The sequence below is a fragment of the Cryptotermes secundus genome, unplaced genomic scaffold (assembly GCF_002891405.2).
Source record: "Cryptotermes secundus unplaced genomic scaffold, Csec_1.0 scaffold696, whole genome shotgun sequence".
Classification (NCBI taxonomy): Eukaryota; Metazoa; Arthropoda; class Insecta; order Blattodea; family Kalotermitidae; genus Cryptotermes; species Cryptotermes secundus.
In genome coordinates, this window is record NW_019734322.1 from 776,766 (window position 1) to 796,254 (window position 19,489).

Here is a 19,489-nt window from a genome sequence, read left to right on the forward strand (position 1 = left end):
TGACAAGGTTCAGTGCCTTGTTATTGATTTAACTATGTTCAATAGTCATTATATGCTCTGGTTTCCAAACTCCACCCCCATTTAAGGTTTTCAGAAAGTACAAAAGACTTGTCCTCCAGACAAACTTTGAATTTGGGTTTTATTGTATTTACTGATATAATTACAGCTATTATTTTTGTATTAGGAAACAGTGTTTCATTACATCACAGACCTTACGACTTCTAAACCAGCTGCTTAACACTGATCGTGACAAATGTTTTCTAAGGTCATTACAATTTACAGGAGTTCATCATGTATTTCAGTGTGGTACATCTTCTATTAAATCTTGTTCCTCATCATACAAGTTGTCAAAATGTTCACGTTCTTCTGTGGCTGCTCGATGGTTGTATTTATAGAGTCTAGGATCACGATCACATATACTGCAGTATGCCTGGCACAGTCGCCCAAACTCCTCGATAGTAAGTTGGAAAGGCCGTGTCAGGGGATTAACATCTGCAAGACTGTACATTTCCTTACCAAGCTGTTTTCGTACTGGGACTGGGAACAGTGTCCTGCAACAGTTTAAGTTTATACTCAGTTCAAGTAGAATATCCATAATATAAAACAGTATTTCTCAGTCGTATAACTTGTTTTATTTTGATTTGCCAAGTTTAGTTAGCATCATATTATATATCATAACAGCAACCACTGTTTACTCATCGTTGCTAAGCAATGAAGCTCACGTTGTCACACTTGCTTGAATGTGGGCAGTTCCCACAATATATTTTACCAGGGCTGAAAATGTTATTTTACAAATAGCAACTTCATTTTTTGTTTCCTCTTGGCAACTTAACAGCTTGTATTGAACACTTTTACTGTTTTATCCTCCTTTCTATGGTTGTTTCATGTGTGACAAGCTGAGTGGCAAGGACAAAGGGAACCTTTGAGTCTGCTGCCTGCACCCCTCAGAAATTGGAAAGAAAACCATGTTTCAAACTGCAGATCACTCAAATATGGTAATACAACTCCAATTTTTCATAGACAGCTGAGTATTTAATTGTGTGTGTCCAACGTGGGTGATTACGACAAAGGCATTCACTCTTACGCTGTAAGTACTTTTGGATGTGCCAGTAATAATTACACTTGTTGACTACTATACCAAACATGTGAGATACTGATCATTTAATAGTCTGTGGATCCAAAAGTGGCTTAGAAGCACGAAGATAATTCATCAGCTATAAAAGATCTTACTGCAGTAGAAAAATACTATGAGCGTAACATTTTCCCAAAGCACCCTTTGTCATTCTACAGCCTTCATTGGTCTTCAGATATGAATCTAGTATTTTGGCAGGTCTTCTGGGTACTATTACACTGTACTTGTGAATAAACTAAAGAAGATAAGAAGGGCTCAAAATGGGAAGGGGGAAAAGACTGTGAGAAAGTCAAGAATAGTGTATAGTGAATGAAGTGAAGACAGGCAAAAAAAAGAAGAGACAAGGCAGTGACAAAGATAGAAATTATCTTATGCTGGACCTTAGTTAGTTAATTAGTTAGTTATTGGAGAGGGTGGGTTTCCCCATGCACTTAGACCTGTATTGGTCCATTCTGCTTCCCTCTATGATATTCTACCAGTCTCTATACCCTACTGGTACTGGTGCTTACCATCAGTCCCTCCCAGCCAGCGAGTTCGGCCTCTACTAGCTTAGCGGTATCTATAATGCTTCCCCCATCTACCAGAGGTGTTAGAGACTGCTGTTGGGCGGGAAATGTCCGTAATTTGGCTCAGTGACACGGGACCCACGGCTTAAAGTTCCTCCCGGAGGACTTTTTCCCTGAATTTTTCCGACCTTAAAAATTCGACGACCTCCGCCGGGTTTCAACCCGTGTACCACGAGTGATGAGGTGGGAACGTTACCTCTAGACTACGGAGGCCGCTTTGCTAGACCTTAACAAGAGGTCACAGGATTAAATTGAGTTTTTTAATAACAAGTTTGATTTGAACTTTGTAGAAAATAAGATTAAACTGGATAAGTATAGATCAAAATGAAATTTGCCATATAGTATTACCAAATTTGTTATATAGTTTTGGAGATGAAACATTCAAATAGACAAAAAGGACCTCCCCATTATGAATTACATTTAGACGTTTTGTGCAAATAATGCAGGAAACAGTATCATGTAATGAAGCTAGGTACAAGGTGTGAGGCAAATCTCCACACATTCAAGAATAAAATGGAAGTATTCAGCTGACATTATCCTTGAGGAAAGAGCTTCTGGTACCTGCACAGGAGGCTAGTTAAGCCTCACACATCTTCATGTGGTGGCAAAGAGAGGCATATCACTCTATAGGACGTGAACTTGTCATCCATTTCATAGCTACTTATGGACATGAAAAAAGGGGAAATTTTAAATTTTGACTCTGTCCAGTGCCCTGCATGTAATTTCTGTGTGCAACACACAGGGACAATAGATCAAATCCTCTTTAAGTGCACAAGAAAAATGGATAGAAAAGGGCTGACCATGTTAGGCGTTCCCAAATATAAGTGGGATTAAAGCAAGAATAGGAAATGAGTGTAACATATTTAATGATTCTTTCAGATGCACAGGTTATGAAGAACTGAAGATGGCTCATGAATGATCAGTAAGTAAGGATCTGGAAGGCAGTAAAAGCCAGGAAAACTGTCTACTTTAGAGTCCCCAACTTACACAGGTCTTGAGCTAAACAAAGCTGTAGATACACTGATATAAAAATACTTTTTTAAACAGTTTAGGTACTTCCATTTCTACAGTCATTAGTACTGGATGTACAAGGCTGATGTTATTATACGTTATAGCGGCCTCTGTAGTCTAGAGGTAACGTTCCCACCTCATGACTCGTGGTACGCGGGTTCAAATACCTGGCGGAGGTCGTCGAATTTTTAAGGGTGGAAAAATTCAGGGAACAAGTCCTCCGGGAGGGACTTTAAGCTGTGTGTCCCGTGTCATAACTTTACGGCACGTAAAAGAACCTCATATATCCAAAAGGGATCACTGAGCCAAATTCCAGGACGTTTCCCGCCCAACAATAGTCTCTAAGGCCTCTGATAGATGGGGGAAGCATTATAGAAACCGCTAAGCAAGTGGCCGAATTTGCTTGCTCGGCGGGACTGATGGTACGCACCATTTATCGGTAGGGTAAAGAGACTGGTAGAATATCATAGAGGGAAGCACAATAGATCAAACTGGTCACGGTACATGGGGAAACCCACCCTCTCTAAATAACTAACTAACTATTATACGTTATAATATGGTATGTTATGATACATTTTTAGTTTAACTGTCTCCCGAAATTAACATACATGTTAAAAACATTACAAGGTGCTGTCTGAAAGTTCCTGGACTAGGTCAAAAGAGAAATGCTTGCTCAACTTAATTTTGGCTGTCATTTCCTTCAAAATAGTCTCCCTGAGAACATATACAGCAATTCCATTGTTATTTCCAGGCTTCAAAAGCACTGTGAAAGTAATTTTCCTTAATGCTGTCGAGTACCACTTGTGACTCCTTTGGATGTCAGATACTGTTTCAAAATGTTATCTCTTCATTTTCAATTTTGGAAACAAAGTGAAATCACAGGGGGCTAAGTGCGGTGGTCAGTAGGGAGGATGAGGAACAATAACCATGTTGTTACAATGTGCTTGTCCACATGTCCCTCAAATCCAAACAAACCCTTTGGATTTGAGGGACATGTGGACGAACACATTGTCGTGATGGAGCCAGTTGTGGTTGTGCCAAAGTGACTGCAGTGTTAGGAGGAACACTACATAGTGAACAATCCTCTTCACATCAAAAAAGCAATGAGCATGCTTTTTGTTGAAATCTGGATCTGCTGCGCCTTTTTTGGTGATTGTTGCTTTGTTTCTGGATCATAACTGTAAATCCACTTTTTTCAGCCATTATGATCCTAGAGATAAAAGTTGTGTCCTTGTTATCCTTCTCTTGTAGCTCAAGACACATGTTTACATGTCACTGTTTCTGATCATTTGTCAAGAGTCGGGGGAACAAACTTTGCGGCAATGCGGTGCATGTTCAAATTTTCTGTTAAGATCTTCCGGCAAACTCCATAACTGATCCCAATGGTGTCTGCGACCTCATGGATTGTTCAGCGAGTCTTCATGGATGAGTTCTTGAATTTTTTCAACACCTGCTGTTTTGCTGGTGCTTGGTCGCCCCGAACGTTCGTCATCTTCAACTGACACTCAATCAGCCTTGAAATGTAAATGCCATTCAAAAACCGCTGTCTGGCTTCACACAGAGCTTGATGCGGATATGTTGCTCAGTTTTGCCATCCATCATAGACAAAAGAAAACAAGAAGCTGAAAAAGCACTTGTGTAAAAACAATGCATGTTCACAGCACAGTGTCACATGGCTGACTGATGCAATAGGCTTGCAGAAATGTGACCTTGGCCTCATCTCTCATCTTCTTTCACTGAGGCAATTACAACAATAACTGCCTGGGAAGTTCCCGATAGCACCGTTGGACTCGTTGGGGACTTCGTTAGCCTAACAGAGAGCTGAACTTGATACACCCTGAATATCCGTCACTTCACCAACATGCTTGGCAGAGGAACACAGTATGTGAAGTATGAAAACATCCCAGTCATATGGAATGCTACAGAGAACTGTTATTTTTATAAGTGGGGGTATTCAAATCTTTGTCTTTCTTCACGTGAGAGCAATATTTTGGGCTATTTAAATTTTCACCAAGCAAATGACAAAACCATGTTTTTGTTATACTGGAATGAATTTCAGTATATTAGTTTTCTAGATTACAAATATGCACATTATAGTACCTTGAAACATGTTCTTTGTGTTGTCACCCTTGAAACAGCACATCTATACCGTCTTCTTATCTTTAGTCTTGCTTGCAATGCAGTAAGGAGATTTACAGAAGAGCGAGAATGGCAATGGTGTTTTTGTAAAGCATGAAACAAAGGCATGTTCTTAAAACTAAAGAATGACAGACAAATTTTACTGAATGTATTTAACTATACCTTAAAATTAAAAAGTTCCAAGGAACATATACAAATTGGATTGTGAGACAGACTGTGGAAACTACAGACATTTCAAGTATTTCAAAATGCACACAAGATGTGTGTCTGCAGTAATTTAGCAGCTGTCCTGATGCATGGGCTTTCTGTTATGTGCAATCATTCCATTGGCTACCACCTTTCTTACTTGGCCATGGCGGTAGTGAGATTGCAGCAACATTATAGTGTGAAGGTTAACTTCACGAGTTGGCAGCAGCAGCAATGATAAGAAGAGGTGATATTATAAGTAACTCCATTATTCATGTGTGACTGTGTTATGTGCAAAAAATTCTGAATAAAGACTCCTGGAGTTGGAGTTCCCTACAGAAACCAAATCATTATCAAGTATTACCAAAAGGAAAGATGGACAATATTGAACCTTGGGTAGAACATTAGCCATATTCGAGAACCACGGGTGTCAAATAGGACTGAGAGAGAACTGCTACAGACTCACTGAAACTATGGCCTTACGAAACCAAAGTTGTGCATTCTTTGCAATAATGTGGATCTTTCTGATAGGATTCTGCATTTGCACATATCACTGAGGAACCCTGAACTGTGTATATGGTGAAAGAGCTATGAGTCATGGCCACCTCATTTTCCTAACATTATTCCATGTGATTCTGAGTAGGGTGTGAATTTCTCAAAGCTGAAGTGTCCTGTACATCCAGAGAACTGCAAGAAGCCAAAAGGAAACATTTGCAGCATCTGTCTCCTCCTCCTCCTCCTCCTAGTGGGCTGTTTGACAGCCGGTCAACTTTTCTTTTTGATTCCTAACCAGCTCTTTTCTCTCTTCTTGGAGTCTTCTAGTACCTGGCTGAAGCATCTTTTCTTGGTCATCCCATAGGTTTGTTTCCACTAAAGTTCAACTGTAGTGATCTTCTTTGTATACTTGTTCTATCCGTTCTCTTTACACATCCAGAACTATGGCAGTAATTTCTTGTCTATATCTATTAACAAATTTTGGATTGCAATATTTCCTCGAAATCATATATGCTACATGTGGTGAGGGCATTAGGTTTTTCAATTGACCTAATCCTTTCAGCTGTACTATGGCCCTGGGGTTGACTCAGCCTCAAACAGAAATGAGTACAAAGAATCTTCCTGAGGATAAAGGGTGGCCAGTGCATAAGGCTGACAACCTCAGCCATCTGTGAGCCGATTGTCTAGAAAATGTCTCACAATCCTGTGGGCCTCCATGACCTGTTACAGGGATAACATAGCTTTACCTTTACCTCCATTCCTAATTCTATACCATCTTATTTATCTCTCAATATAAGAAATTTCATATCTAATGCTTAAATTTTACTCGTGTTTCCCTCTGTACTGACCAATGTTCAGCACGAAATGTCACAATCTTAAAACATACTTCAGATTATTGTTCTGCGTTGTTTTCAGAAATCTGTTCCATAGTGTTCCTTTTATAATTTGAAAGAATTTGGAACTACTTCCTCACCTGTAATGCAGGCGAGTAAACTTCACTCTCACTGTCACCAAATCTGATCATAGTGGAAAGGCCATGTACCAGCACAGCCACAAAAGAAATTCCCTGTATTTACATTTCTTAACTTTTAAGAGTAAATTTTCCCTCTCTGGCTGACACCAATATCAGGGACAGAGAGCTCTTTCCAAACATGTTAGGATGCTGTTTGTACATTTAACTTGTGAACTGTAATATACCCAGGTAGATATATCTCACTGTGTGTTGGAGCATCAAATTTTTATGATCAGTAATTTTTTAGTGCTATACAGGCCATAGAAAGGATGTTATCAACAGCAAGTGTTCATATTCACCACCAGACGGCAGGCCAAGATCAGCTGTGCATGTACTCACTCTGCCCCTCGGATGCTGTACTTCTGACGGAAACCAAATATGTTGCGCACGACTTTCTCCACTAGTTTGAATGGTAGAGGAATCTGGGGTTGAACCAATGGTGTGAAGCGTACGACACTGACATCCACTTCTGGTTTAGGAATAAATGCTCTTCCTGGAACATCATGGTGCACTGTTTGGCATGTGCTTGATACACAGGAGCTGATAAAAGATTATTAGACTATTTAACAACACTATTTGAACTGCATCAGTTGGATATTGGTGACTCACATAGGAAGATGGTCCCAGGGAGCAAGTAGTAAGAATATGGAAGGATGCAGCTGTGGCTTACTTGAAGCTTCTGTCACATAATTCTGTGGTGAAAGTGAGGAAAGCCAAGATAAGTGTTGACCTGACTGAGATTTTAATGTTACCTCCTGCTACACTTTACTGTAACCTCTTCCAGGTGAACCTTCTGCACTGAACAAGTTACAAATCCTAGAGTACATCAATATGACCAGTTAATCAGTACTTATTTGTACAATTATCAAGTTTCTGGACATTATTCACTGTCCTGTTTTTTTATTTAAAACACAAAGTTTCAGAGACTGGATTATGTCTCCATCTTCAAGTGAAAGCCTACTCAGTTGGGCCCCATCAGTAGAGGTAGTCCCTACCTCCAGATACTGGGACTAACTCTAACAATTGGGCCCACCTGAGTAGGGTTTTAGTTGAAGACGGAGACTGAACAGTCTCCAAAATGTTGTGTTTAAATACATATATAAAAACACAATGACAGATATGTCCAAAAACTTAATAACAGTATTAAAATACCACCATCACAAACCTCTAGATCTTAAGTACTTGTTTGTGTTTGCTTTTCTGAACATACTTGCATCTTCATGTGCTTGAGCTGTCAGTGTAACATACCAGGTATAATGAATTTGTGTTCCACTGTGCACCAATTCTGGCACATGACAGACAGTCGACAGCGTTGTGCTGACATGATGTCAGCAACCATTCGTTCTCCCACTTCCTTCTGAAATGTTAACGTGAGCCGGGTACGACCGTAAGACCAGGCATTTTTCCTGAAAGAAGAAAAACAACTGTAATTCTGACTTGGAAAATGTCACTGTGTTAACAGTTGAGTTTTGCTGTCAGCTTGTTACCGAGTTCTTTCTAACCAATTAACATGATGAATGGTGAATCGGTTGACTAAGCAAGCCATACAAGATCTTGGTTAAAACCACAAGAGGTAAGATCATTTGGGAGATGCTGGGGCTGAAGGAAAGGTAACATTACAAACATGTATACACTGGAATGGAATATACATAATATTAGTAAGTGAATTCGTTACTGTTTTACATACACACCTCATCCACCTGAATGCCCAATTATTGCAAACAAAAATCTATTGTTTGAAAGCTATCATGCAGTAAAGTAAGGTAAAGCTGTCCCTGTGCTTAACTAAGCACTATGCTATGAAGGTCTGTGGCAGAGTGGGGGTATAGATCTACATTTTCTTGACCCCTGCACCAGTTGGAGGTGAGTGGTCAGCTTCACCCCTGGTATCCATACGAGGCTGGGTTGACCTGAGAGCCGGTCTGGACGACATGGAAAAGTGAAAATTCTTAGCCCCACTGGGACTTAATCTGACCCCTTGGTCATCCAGCCTGTAGACAGTCACTATACCATGCAGTCATATATTGTTTTTGCTTATATTTCATTAAATATTGACTATATAAACACATGTTCTGAAAATGTAGATTTTAATGAGATTTATATTTTGCTTTATGAATGAGATCTGTGTTTGAGAAAATTAATAAAATTTTCATTTGATAGGTATACCAGGCTCATACAAACCAAAATTACATTTGGACAATGACATCTAAAATAATCCTCACATACCACATTTAATCAAAATCCATTTAGGAGTTTTAAACACATCTTTAATTATATGCTTTAACTTCACAGTTCATGCACAGGAGACATAAAAGTAACTTCTAGGGAAACAGATTGTGAAAGTGAGGATTGCATTCAGCTGGTTAGGGACATGATTTAATGGTAGGCTTTTGTAAACATGGTAATGGATCTGCGTCTTCCTTGATGGCACAAAAATTCTTGTCAAGCTAACAGCTATGATCTGCTGAAGGAAGACCTTGTACCATCAAGTCAGTCGACCTCAAGTAGGTTTACAGTGAAATAGTAGAAACTTGTGACATACCTCTCAGACATTGCTTGCAGCCAGCGGATGATGAGCGGTGTTGACACACTAAATGGAAGATTACCAATGATGTGTATATGTGGTGGGCAGTCCTCCCATTCCTGCCTCTTGTTCTCAGAAAATATTTTGCTCATGTCAAAATTCATTACATCTCCTAGGATAACCTTCATGCACTGGTTAGATGACTCCTCCAAGAGCTAAACAGAAGTTCTGATTTTAGTTCTAACAGCAGGTGGAGGGGGTCAGAAATTTCAATTAAAAAAGAAACTCTCTTCTCTTATTTGCACACTGTCTATGCCACTGATGTAAATGTGAAATTTTCAAACTGACAACGCTTTCTTTAGTAAATTTTGTTACAAAGTCCCAAATTCAAAGAGCAGTCTGGCATTGAATGTAATGTCAGCCATAGGATTACATTTTATTCACACTTTGCAGAGTACAAAGAGTGAAAAATAAATAATTCTGCACTCCAAGATTTCTAATTAAAAGGAGAAATATAAAACTGTTCAAGTAAACGCAGAAGTATTTGTTTTACTATTGAAAGTATACACCAGATGCCTCGGTAAACAGTGTTAACTGTGAAAACACTGTACAGGTAAGAAATATTAGTAGTAGGTCAATATTCTAATTTCAGTGTTCCTTACAAGAAGTCTTTTATATGCTAAATTGGTACTGAGCGATGGGATAGGTCACTTTCTGTCTGTGCTCCTATAAAGGATTTCATATACACATGTATTATTATTTCAAATGTCAAATTTAACTCCAAATGCCTCTGAGAAACTGGCTGAAACTCACATCTAAAACAGGTTTAAAACGTCTGTCCTTTTCTATGACAATGAGTTGACTTGGCCCTCTGTTGAGTATAGAGCGGGTTATTCCACCAGGACCAGGTCCAACTTCACAAACCTCGCTGTTCCTTATGTTGCCAGCTGCTTTCACGATTTTGTCTGTCAGGCGTTGGTCCAGCAGAAAATTTTGTGACAACTGCCGTAAGGCACGCAAGCGATAGAGCCTCAGTATATCTTTAATTGTTGGTAATGGTGGAAGCCGCATGGTCTCTTGTACACTGCGTGCTACAGACATCTTGAAAATAATTCAGAGTAATTAAATCTACAGCTATAAAAATTAAGATGTTACAGAGGCCTAGTTGCTCGTTGTGGCTGGTTCGTCAAAGTCATCTAAGAACTTCTCTTGTCTGACAGCGAAAATGGTGTACAAATAGATTCCAAGTACACCGGCACCTAACATCAAACCAGTTCTGACGTTCCTCTGCCTCAGCTTTTGTAGTTCCTGAACTCTACGCAGGTTTTCTTTTTCCACAATTTTCATATAATCGACAGTGGTGCGGGAAATATTGGCTTTATCCTTCACAAGATCAACTTTTGGCATCTGCTCATTATCTCCCATTGTCCGGTTCGATTAAATGCCAACCTGATGAAAAAGGAAGTATTTATTAGTGTTGCTACGGCGTTAATTCTTCACAGTCCGGTCTTGGAATCAAAGTCCGTATTATCGTGAATGCACAGATGTTTTTCTTATGTAATAAACGTTAACGAAATGCCAAAAATCGTGCTACATATATTAAGAAAATAGGTTATGATTGGACGTTACTAAACATTCATTTGACCTTAGTAGAAACTTGTCTTGAACTAATCAATACATAATCCAGTTAAGTCTCTTTTAAATGTCGTCCTCTTTAAAACATCTAACCCACAAAATATTCAGAAGTACCTTACACCAAACATTAACTATCTATTCAATTGCCCACTACACATAAGCACCTTGAAGACTGTGAAGACCGTGAACCTCTTCGTCATTGGCCAATACCGTCAATATGGCCACTACGCGCTCTACGAAGACGGCAAAGACAATATAGTTCAACCAAGCTTCCTAGGTGACAGGTTTTTCGTGCATGTTTCCATTTTCTCTCAGCAGATGTAGTAACAACAGTGTGAAGAGAAATTCGTTGTGAAAATGGACGATGTTGTGAACATATGATTCTGTCAGCTGATTGGAAGACGTCAAACCAGACAACAAAGCCATGCGCGTTAATGTTTTGGTAATACAGTTTCATATTTGATGTGCGTGGAGTACGTTGTGTTGCTGGTGGCGTGTTAACTCTCAAAAACACAAGACTATGCCTTTCATATCAAAAGATTGGCGTTCACCAGGTGAAGAATGGGTAAAAACAGAAGAAGGCTGGGAGAAAAAGAAGATATTGGAATGTGGTCGCCAAGGGACACAGCAAGAGAATATGGACACGACGACGAGGTTTGTTTACCATCTCAGCTGATCGAATCAATATAATGCGTTTCTTTCAAGTAGTAGGCATATTTGGGAACTATGGTAGCTTCTTCATGCAGTAAATCGGGAGAAAGGCAAAATATGAATTTTCGTCTAAAATCTCATTTACAATGACCTTGATGTTTGAATATATTGACCCCTGTGGATGGCAGACGATTATAGAAATATAGTTTATCAGTTGCGAATCTTCTTTGATTATTATGCATAGGATGCATTTAATTGTGTTTTAAATGCGTTAAATCCAGAATAAGTAAAGTGAGATTTGTGAGTGTGGATTAAGAACGAGTAACATTTCATTCCTTATTATTACGATTTATTTACCTATCTAATAGGAAGTAAGAAGACTTTATTGTGACCTCGGTCTGATGATGACCTTCAGCGGGAACATGACGTCACAGCTACAGACCAATGGTCTGTTAGCGAAATCCCTTTGTCTCGACAAACAGCGATAATCTGAATAATTTGTTGATTAGTGTATTTTCCTACGTACCTCTGGCAAGGAAAGCTCCAGGAAGTCCTCTTTTTTACCCACAGTAGACTGGCAGCTAAAGCGTGACTCTAATGATCGGATTGTAATTAATCTAAGGGTGCTTAAAATACACATTTATTAAAGCGTCTCCTTTTGCACAAGTGCCCATTATCTGCATCGTGTCCGTATGTACCGCGTAAAAGTAATTATATAAATAAAGGACTTCGATTAAACGTTATATTTCCGGCGCCTAGAATAATGGCAAAATTCATTATTAGGTGGACAATTGAGCTAGTGTTTATAACTTCTTCCGCGATTATAAAGGAAACCAATTCGAATTTTGGACGGGCGATCGGTCGTGTAGTCCATTGTTTCTCAACCACCGGGCCGCGGCCCAGTGCCGGACCTTGGCATCAGTTTTACCGAGCCCTCGTCTTATAAGAAAAGAATTTACCGGGCCGCGGTCTCACGAAAGTTGAGAACCACTGGTCTAGTCCATATTGTAGTTTCTCACAATCGCTACAGCCAAATAGCCAAATGCCGTGACAGGGCCTTTACAAACGACAACTTCTATGTTCTTCGAGACTGTTTCATAATTCTTATGTTATTTTCCAGCAGCTGACGTCATTATGTAGCAGATCTAGAACTGAGCAAGTTGAACAAATGGGTACTACTTTGAACGAAAGATCAAATACAATTATAAAACATAACATTTCTGGTAATAGCCATAGGATTATTCAACGAGAATTATAGATATAAAATCTATTATTATTAATATTATGTGTATTTTCTTTATATGACATGTTCTCAAGGTAACGGACATCATAAAACACAGGACTTGTCTGAAAACATGCAGTGATTATTTCAGATTCTGACTGATGACACAGAAACTATAAAATATAAATAGCAAACTGGTACAGTGACAATTGCATTGATTTGTAAAGTTCATAGTGATGAATGCCATGATATGAGTGTTGGTACTTTTCACCCAGAGGCAATGGACATGCATGCTGTGAACGTCGTAGGTACTATATGAAATCAGTGAAATAAAATCTTCTACCATAGCATGACGCCGGCTTCTCACTGCCGCGACCCGGGTTAGATCTCAGGTCAGGCCTTATTGTGGTGGACAAAGTGGCATCAGAGCAGGTGTTCTTTGAGTATTTGGGCTTCCCCTGCAAATTCTCATTCCACTAACTGCTCCTGATTCATGAATCACCCTATCATCGACGCTATACAGTTTCGGTACTGAGAGGGTCGCTAAATGACAGACGTAACAAAGAACTAATCGCCTAATTTCCTTTGATACAACGCGGACCGCATAGAAAACTACGCCTCCAACAGTTCTTCTTTATCGCAGGGATGTCTTTACCAAGTTGTTACCCAACAACGGTACAGACAGACCCACACTCCTTTGATAAGACACGGACCGTGCGGAAAATTACGCGTTCAATTCCTTTATTGTTGCGTGCTGTGTCGTATTTGCTCAAAGCAAGAACTGTGGAGCCAGATAAACAGCCGTTGCTAGCGAACGGCTCTGAAGCAACATTCGTTTCTAAGCAGCGGCATCGAAACACACAACGGAACGACATCCGTTGCTAGGCAGCAGATTCTCTATAAGCAAGAATAGACGGCCACTGCTAGGGAGCTGCTCGGTAAATACGTTCCCGCTGCAACGGATACGCTTGCAACACAGGAATGGTGTTTCCTGCGTGGTCCATGTTGAGATGTTGTAAGCAAAGGACAAGGTTAGAGCTTATCCAGTTAGTATGTGAAGAGAACACTTAATTGGAGTTGTAACAGTGCTCAGTTGAGAAGGATAGAAGGTTGGCGGGAAATGGCCGCGAGTCAGTTGTAAAGAAGGTAGACAGTTTGAACGGAGCCGCCGTTCGGAGAGAAATTGAGCACCGAAGCAGAGGAATAATCATGGTTAGAAGCCGTTAACCAGGCAACTACTAGTGAAGACACTGCAGGCTGGAAAAGATTTAGCGTGTGATCTAGTGATCTGTAAAATCTGGAAATTAGCAATGGCGCTATAATTAAGTGTAGTCAAGTCGTGTGTTAAAGTGGCCAATAGATCCAATCTCCAATCCAAAACCCAGTCGGGAGTAGCTCTAACACTTTTCCGTGGCAACATGTTTACCGAGCTGTTGTCTAGCACCGAAAGGAGGGATACACTTACGAGTAAACGAGCCGTTGCCTTGCAACGATAGGAGGGATACACATACAAACACACAGATAATGAGAAGGACTTGCGAAGTATGCCGTTGGATGGGAGGGATGTATGAAGTACGCCCTTGGCATGGGGTCAGGTACCATGATATACATACCAAGTTTCATAAAGATTGGTTCACGCATTTAAAAGTTGATAGAAGGGGAGGCACAGGAACGCATTGCCAGGCAATGGTTCGATAAACAACTCGCGATACGCGCACGCAGCAATAGGACGAATGTTCATAGCTCATTGCTAGGCAACAGTCATCACGCCAATGGACTGGCGAGATAGATATAATGTGATTTGTTTTCTGTGTGGTCTGCACTACGCAACAGTAGAACCGTGTTTTCTGCGTTGTCCGTGCCGAGGCTATATAACACGAGTTCGCTTGCAGCTAAAGAGAGTCAAGGAGGGTTAAGCAGTTGAGAGTACAAGGACGAGAAAGGAGCGTGTCCTTAGTGAACTGTGAAGATTAATTGAGTACATATTAGGACAGAGGAGTACAGAGCGATTGAAGACGAAATAACAAGAAGACTTCACAGTGATTTGAAGTGCTAGTTTCTTTGTTGAGATCCGTTGCTAGGAGACGACTAGTGGAAACTGAGAATCCTAGTGCGTGTGCAATAGTGCACTGTAAATTGTGTAAATCAGCGATAGCGCTGTATTAATTGTAATCAGGAGAGAGAGAGTGTAACCGTAGAGCTAATAAAGCCCATCATAAAAACTAGAACCCGTTATTTTCGCCATGCTTAACCCTCTACTCGTGACAATATTGACGCGTTACGTTAGCGGCTTTTGTAACATTGTGTAATTAAGATTTAGGGCCAAGTTCTCATGCTCTCATGTAAGTACTGTGGAGTTTTAAATTCAGTGTAAAACAAAACGATCATATTCCGAACTGAGAGACTTCCGGATGTTCAATCGCAATAATCCCAAGCTGCTCTATCTTGTTGCTTGTCGCAACTGCTCAGTTAGACACTTACAGGAACATGAAAATTGCAATAATCTGAAGCTGCTCTATCTTGTTGCTTGTCGCAACTGCTCAGTTAGACACTTACAGGAACATGAAAATCGCAATAATCCCAAGCTGCTCTATCTTGTTGCTTGTCGCAACTGCTCAGTTAGACACTTACAGGGACATGAAAATTGCAATAATCCGAAGCTGCTCTATATTGTTGCTTGTCGCAACTGCTCAGTTACACACTTACAGGAACATGATGAACGTAAGTGGGCAGCGTGATAGCTAGGAGTCGTAATTTAACATTCAGAATTCGAAATGAAACGTAGCCTCGTTCAAACAGCAGCAGCAGTAGTATTTCGAATTGTCTGAACACTGTAATCTACTAAACGCATGGCGATGCTTTCAGTATTTATCTTCAACTTGTACAATGTTATTGAAAGCCAGAAATAGTCTGTGCCAGTTACTGCGGCTGTGCAGTCTGAAGCGTGTGCAGTTTTCGATCGCTCGAATAATAGGGATTACGATTGTGAGTTGTCTCGAACATACATGAACAAGGGAGAGTTGCCAAATTTGTACCAGTTTTTAATTTTTGTCTTGTACGCAAACATGAAACATTGCAGAAGGAAACAAAGATGGGAATAAGACAAGCATCTATGTACTTTCGTGACCAAAGACTTTTAATAAAAGTATGATTACAAAAAACTAAACTATTGACACCAGTCCATTCTAGGCAACTGGTTTCGTAAATTGGACCGCAGGTTTCCTACATTGGGCCATTCCCCAGAGCCAATGAAATTAATTCTACAGTCTAAGAAAATTGTTCAAAACTTTAAAATAAAGTAAAAAGACAGAAACATAACCATTAAACTGTAGTGGGGGAGCACAAATACGTTGTACATCGTGATAAACTGATAATTCAAAATACGTTTGTGTACTTTAGAAGTAATTACATCTTTGGTAGGCTTACAAAATTGACATTTAACTTCCTTGTGGCTTAAAGTAGGCTATCAAGAAGAGTCTACCTCGCGGTGCACGTATAGTGGTACTTCTTCATGCTTTGTTTCACTTTAGAACAAGGGTTGTGGACCAAGCTGGGGCACTGCAGACACCGAATCATGTCCTCTTTACTGCTTTTGGCACACAAGAAGCAAAACCAACTTGAGTCTCCATCATTTACATCTGAATCTGTGGCGTTGGACAGTTGTATTTTCAATTGCATTTTCTTCTTTCCTTTATCTTTAGAATGTACCGGCGTCCGTTTGTAGAGGCCGCCAGTTAACACAGTTGCCTTTTGCGCTCTTCCTTGTCTTCTTCATGACACTGTTGGTCGTGGATCAACTGCCAGTTTTGGCAAAGGGGAAATCTGCTCTAGAGTCTTCTTAAAGTTCTTCATTCTCCTACTAGATGATTCGTAATCTTCATCTTTGCTACTGTCATCACTGTCTTCCGAGTCAGACTCTGTGCCCAAAGATGTTTCTGGGATTCTGGCTTTCAGATGAAGATGGCTGGGCAGTGCCAGCAGGAAGCAGAGCAGCAGCAGGAGGAGAAAAGTGATGCTCTTGAAAAAGATTGCGATCGACTGGCCAAATCCCTGTTGCGTAGAAGGGCACCATCTCAAACGTGTTATTCCATTTCTTTGCTTTAAAGATTCTCATAGGCGGTATGCAGACACCTGCAGCACTGACTGCGCAGGCCACTGTGGTGTTGACCCCTTGTTCGCCATTTGCAACGCCTACCTGATGTTTTCCTTTCTGTGCAACTATTTTTTGTGGACGTTTCTGCACGGTGCTGAATCCAGACTCATCTACTTTGAATATCTTGTCAGGTGGAAACCCAAATTTTGCGATATTGGTTTCCGAAAGATAAAAAAATATAGTACATTATCCCTGTTGAAAAATTTTGCTCTTGCTAGTGAGGTAGCCTCTGGTTTCCGAACAGACAGTTGAGGATTTCTTCGCATAAAAGCAGATAACCGTTTTTCCCCGGCCAACCTTTTCTCTTTGCTGAATGTGTGAGGAAGTTTATATTTTTCTGCCAGATCAAATGCTAGCTTTCGAACACCTTTAGAGCGCCGTTCCAACCCACAAAAATACTCTTATAACATGTTAATATGATCAGATACAATCTCATTTGTATCTCCAAAGAAAGCAGCTTGTCTCCCTAAAGCCTTCACAGCACTTACATACCAGTTTCTCTTCATAGGATGTCTCCTTGTTGTAGCTTTAGGAGCTCCATAGACCCTACTACACTCATTCAAACGGGTATTTGCAATTCATTTTCAGTCCATTTCCCATTCTGTCCTTTCTGCGTCATTTTGGATCTGAACGTTGAAAGACAAAAGAACGTTTTAAGGATATTTTGAAGTATTCGCAATAGTGAGACATACCGTGTCCTGCGATGGACCGGTCTAATGCAAGCAACTTGCGGTGGTTCAAATTAGGTAATTTGTAGGTTTCGTCAGAAAAGTATGTTTTTGTCATTACATTTGTGCTGTAATATACAAACAGGTACATCATATTATAGCTAAGACAATACATTTTACATTAGTAACGTTTAAAATTATGGAACTTATAGAATGTAGAAGAAAATTGATTTGAGATGTCAGGAAAAATAATATTCGCAGACCACTACTATCCAGAATTCAGCGAGACTGAGCGCAATGGCTACCTCGTTTTTCTAGCACCTTCCACTCTCACTCCTTAAGCCAGTGCAGGCAATAACACGCGAAATATGTGGTATGCAGTAGAGCTCTTATTAGGATTTGCAAATATCGTATTTCACGCGTTTTCCTCGTTATCGTGTAAGCTCATATAACGCAATACAAGAGAAAATAAGCGTATGCCGTGCCTTATCTGTACTGTTAATTAGTTTTGTTAACAGTGATATTTAAAGGCCTTGCGATAGTTCAGGTGGTTGGTCCATGGTTTCTCACCGCGAAACCTCAGGTTGTGCACTGGAGTAGGGGTTTCCCAGAATTTATTCGTTAATCGCCATTCCATCATTGCTCCATATTCGTTTATGTTACCCCCCCCCCCCAGGTTTGCGGTAACCCTGACTAGGTAGCATATTTTTACATCTTCAGTTTCATTTTTGGCATTATTTTTGATCCGTCACTTCGTTGGTCACAGATTAAGGAGGCTAATTTTAACAGCAGATTTACGGCTGTCGTAAGTGTAGTGTCTACAGTTGACAAACTCTGCCAAAAATGACATTGCTATTGCAGAGTTGAAAAGACATAAATCGCCAGGTAGTGACCAAATTCCGGCAAAACTTATTCAAGCAGGAGGCGAAATATTACGTTCTAATATCCATAAGATAATTAATTCTATTTAGAATAAAGGATAAGAAAGAATTGTCTGATCACTGGAAGGAGTCTATTATTGTACCAGTTCACAAAAAGGGTGATAAAGCTGAGTGTAGTAATTGTCGTGGGATATCACCTTCATACAAAATTGTATCCAATATTCGCCTCTCAAGGTTGAGTCCATGCATAGATGAAATTATTGGGAATCATCAATGTGGATCTCGACGTAACAGATCAACTGTTGATCAGATCTTTTGCATTCTTCAGATAATGGAGAAGAAAAAAAGAGAACAACGAGACAGTACATCAACTATTGATAGACTTCAAGAAAGCCTGTGATTCAGTTAGGAGGGAAGTATTGTGCAATATTCTTAGAAAGTGTGGGGTACCCATGAATCTAGTTAGATTGATTAAAATATGTTTAAACGAAACGTATGGTAAAGTCCGTATAGGTAAACATTTGTCTGATAATTTTCCTCTCCACAATGGTCTAAAACAAGGAGATGCTTTATCGCCACTGCTTTTCAACTTTGCTTTAGAATATGCCAGTAGGAAGGTCCAGGAAAACCAGGTGGAACTGAAATTAAATGGGACACATCAGCTGCTGATCTATGTTGATGATGTGAATCTACTGGGTGATAATATGGATACCGTAAAGAAAACCACAGAAACTTTAACTGACACAAGTAATGAGAGTTTCTTTTTTGCTAGTGGGGTGGGTCTAAGTCCCTTGTACTGCGGCCACTTCTGGCGTATTGTACCAGTCCCAGATGATAGGTGACAGTGATTGTGGAACAATTGGTGGAATGAAGATTGGCAGGGAAACCGAAGTACTCGGAGAAAAGATGCCCCAGCGCCACTTTGTTCACCACAAATCCCACTTGACCAGACCCGGGATCGAACCCGGGTCGCCACGGTGGGAGGCCAGCGACTAACCGCTTGAGTTATGGCGCGGCCTAAGTAATGAGGTTGGTCTAGAAGTAAACACAGAGAAAACTAAGTATATGTTGCTGTCTCGTCACCAGAATGCAGGGCAAAATCATGACATGAAGATAGGAAACAGATGTTTTGAAAATGTGGTACAGTTCAGATATTTGGGAACGACTATAACAAATCTGTAACAAACCTGACTCAGGAGGAACATAAGAGGAGA

General features: G+C 40.2%; 2 protein-coding genes across 4 annotated transcripts in view; one reads left to right on the forward strand and one right to left on the reverse strand.

Moving 5' to 3' along the window:
- Positions 1-121: 121 nt before the first annotated feature.
- Positions 122-10,256, reverse strand: LOC111868629 (dimethyladenosine transferase 1, mitochondrial). The gene is made up of 5 exons (XM_023859457.2): positions 9,879-10,256; positions 9,084-9,280; positions 7,790-7,947; positions 6,881-7,034; positions 122-551 (listed from the first exon to the last, which is right to left on the reverse strand). The coding sequence occupies exons 1-5, from the start codon at positions 10,164-10,166 to the stop codon at positions 299-301; spliced, it is 1,050 nt and encodes a 349-aa protein (XP_023715225.1). The 5' UTR covers positions 10,167-10,256; the 3' UTR covers positions 122-298.
- Positions 10,257-10,967: 711 nt separating this feature from the next.
- The window catches only part of LOC111868628 (F-box only protein 32), a 53,574-nt gene continuing 45,052 nt past the window's right edge, over positions 10,968-19,489 (forward strand). Inside the window, exon 1 of one of the 3 annotated variants that reach the window (XM_033753124.1) lies at positions 10,968-11,354. In XM_033753124.1, the coding sequence (XP_033609015.1) occupies positions 11,221-11,354 (134 nt within the window). In that variant the 5' untranslated portion in view covers positions 10,968-11,220. The remainder of the gene's footprint in view (positions 11,355-19,489) is intronic. The other 2 variants (XM_023859456.2, XM_023859455.2) reach the window with 2 other exon arrangements.

Excerpts from the sequence above, each read along its gene's own strand:
- LOC111868629 (XM_023859457.2), bottom strand. The coding sequence starts at position 10,166 with ATGTCTGTAGCACGCAGTGTACAAGAGACCATGCGGCTTCCACCATTA. Across the intron at positions 9,281-9,878 it reads GTTTTAAACCTGTTTTAGAT|CTCTTGGAGGAGTCATCTAA; the intron begins GTGAGTTTCAGC and ends ACTTCTGTTTAG. Across the intron at positions 552-6,880 it reads TACAGCATCCGAGGGGCAGA|GACACTGTTCCCAGTCCCAG; the intron begins GTGAGTACATGC and ends AAACTGTTGCAG.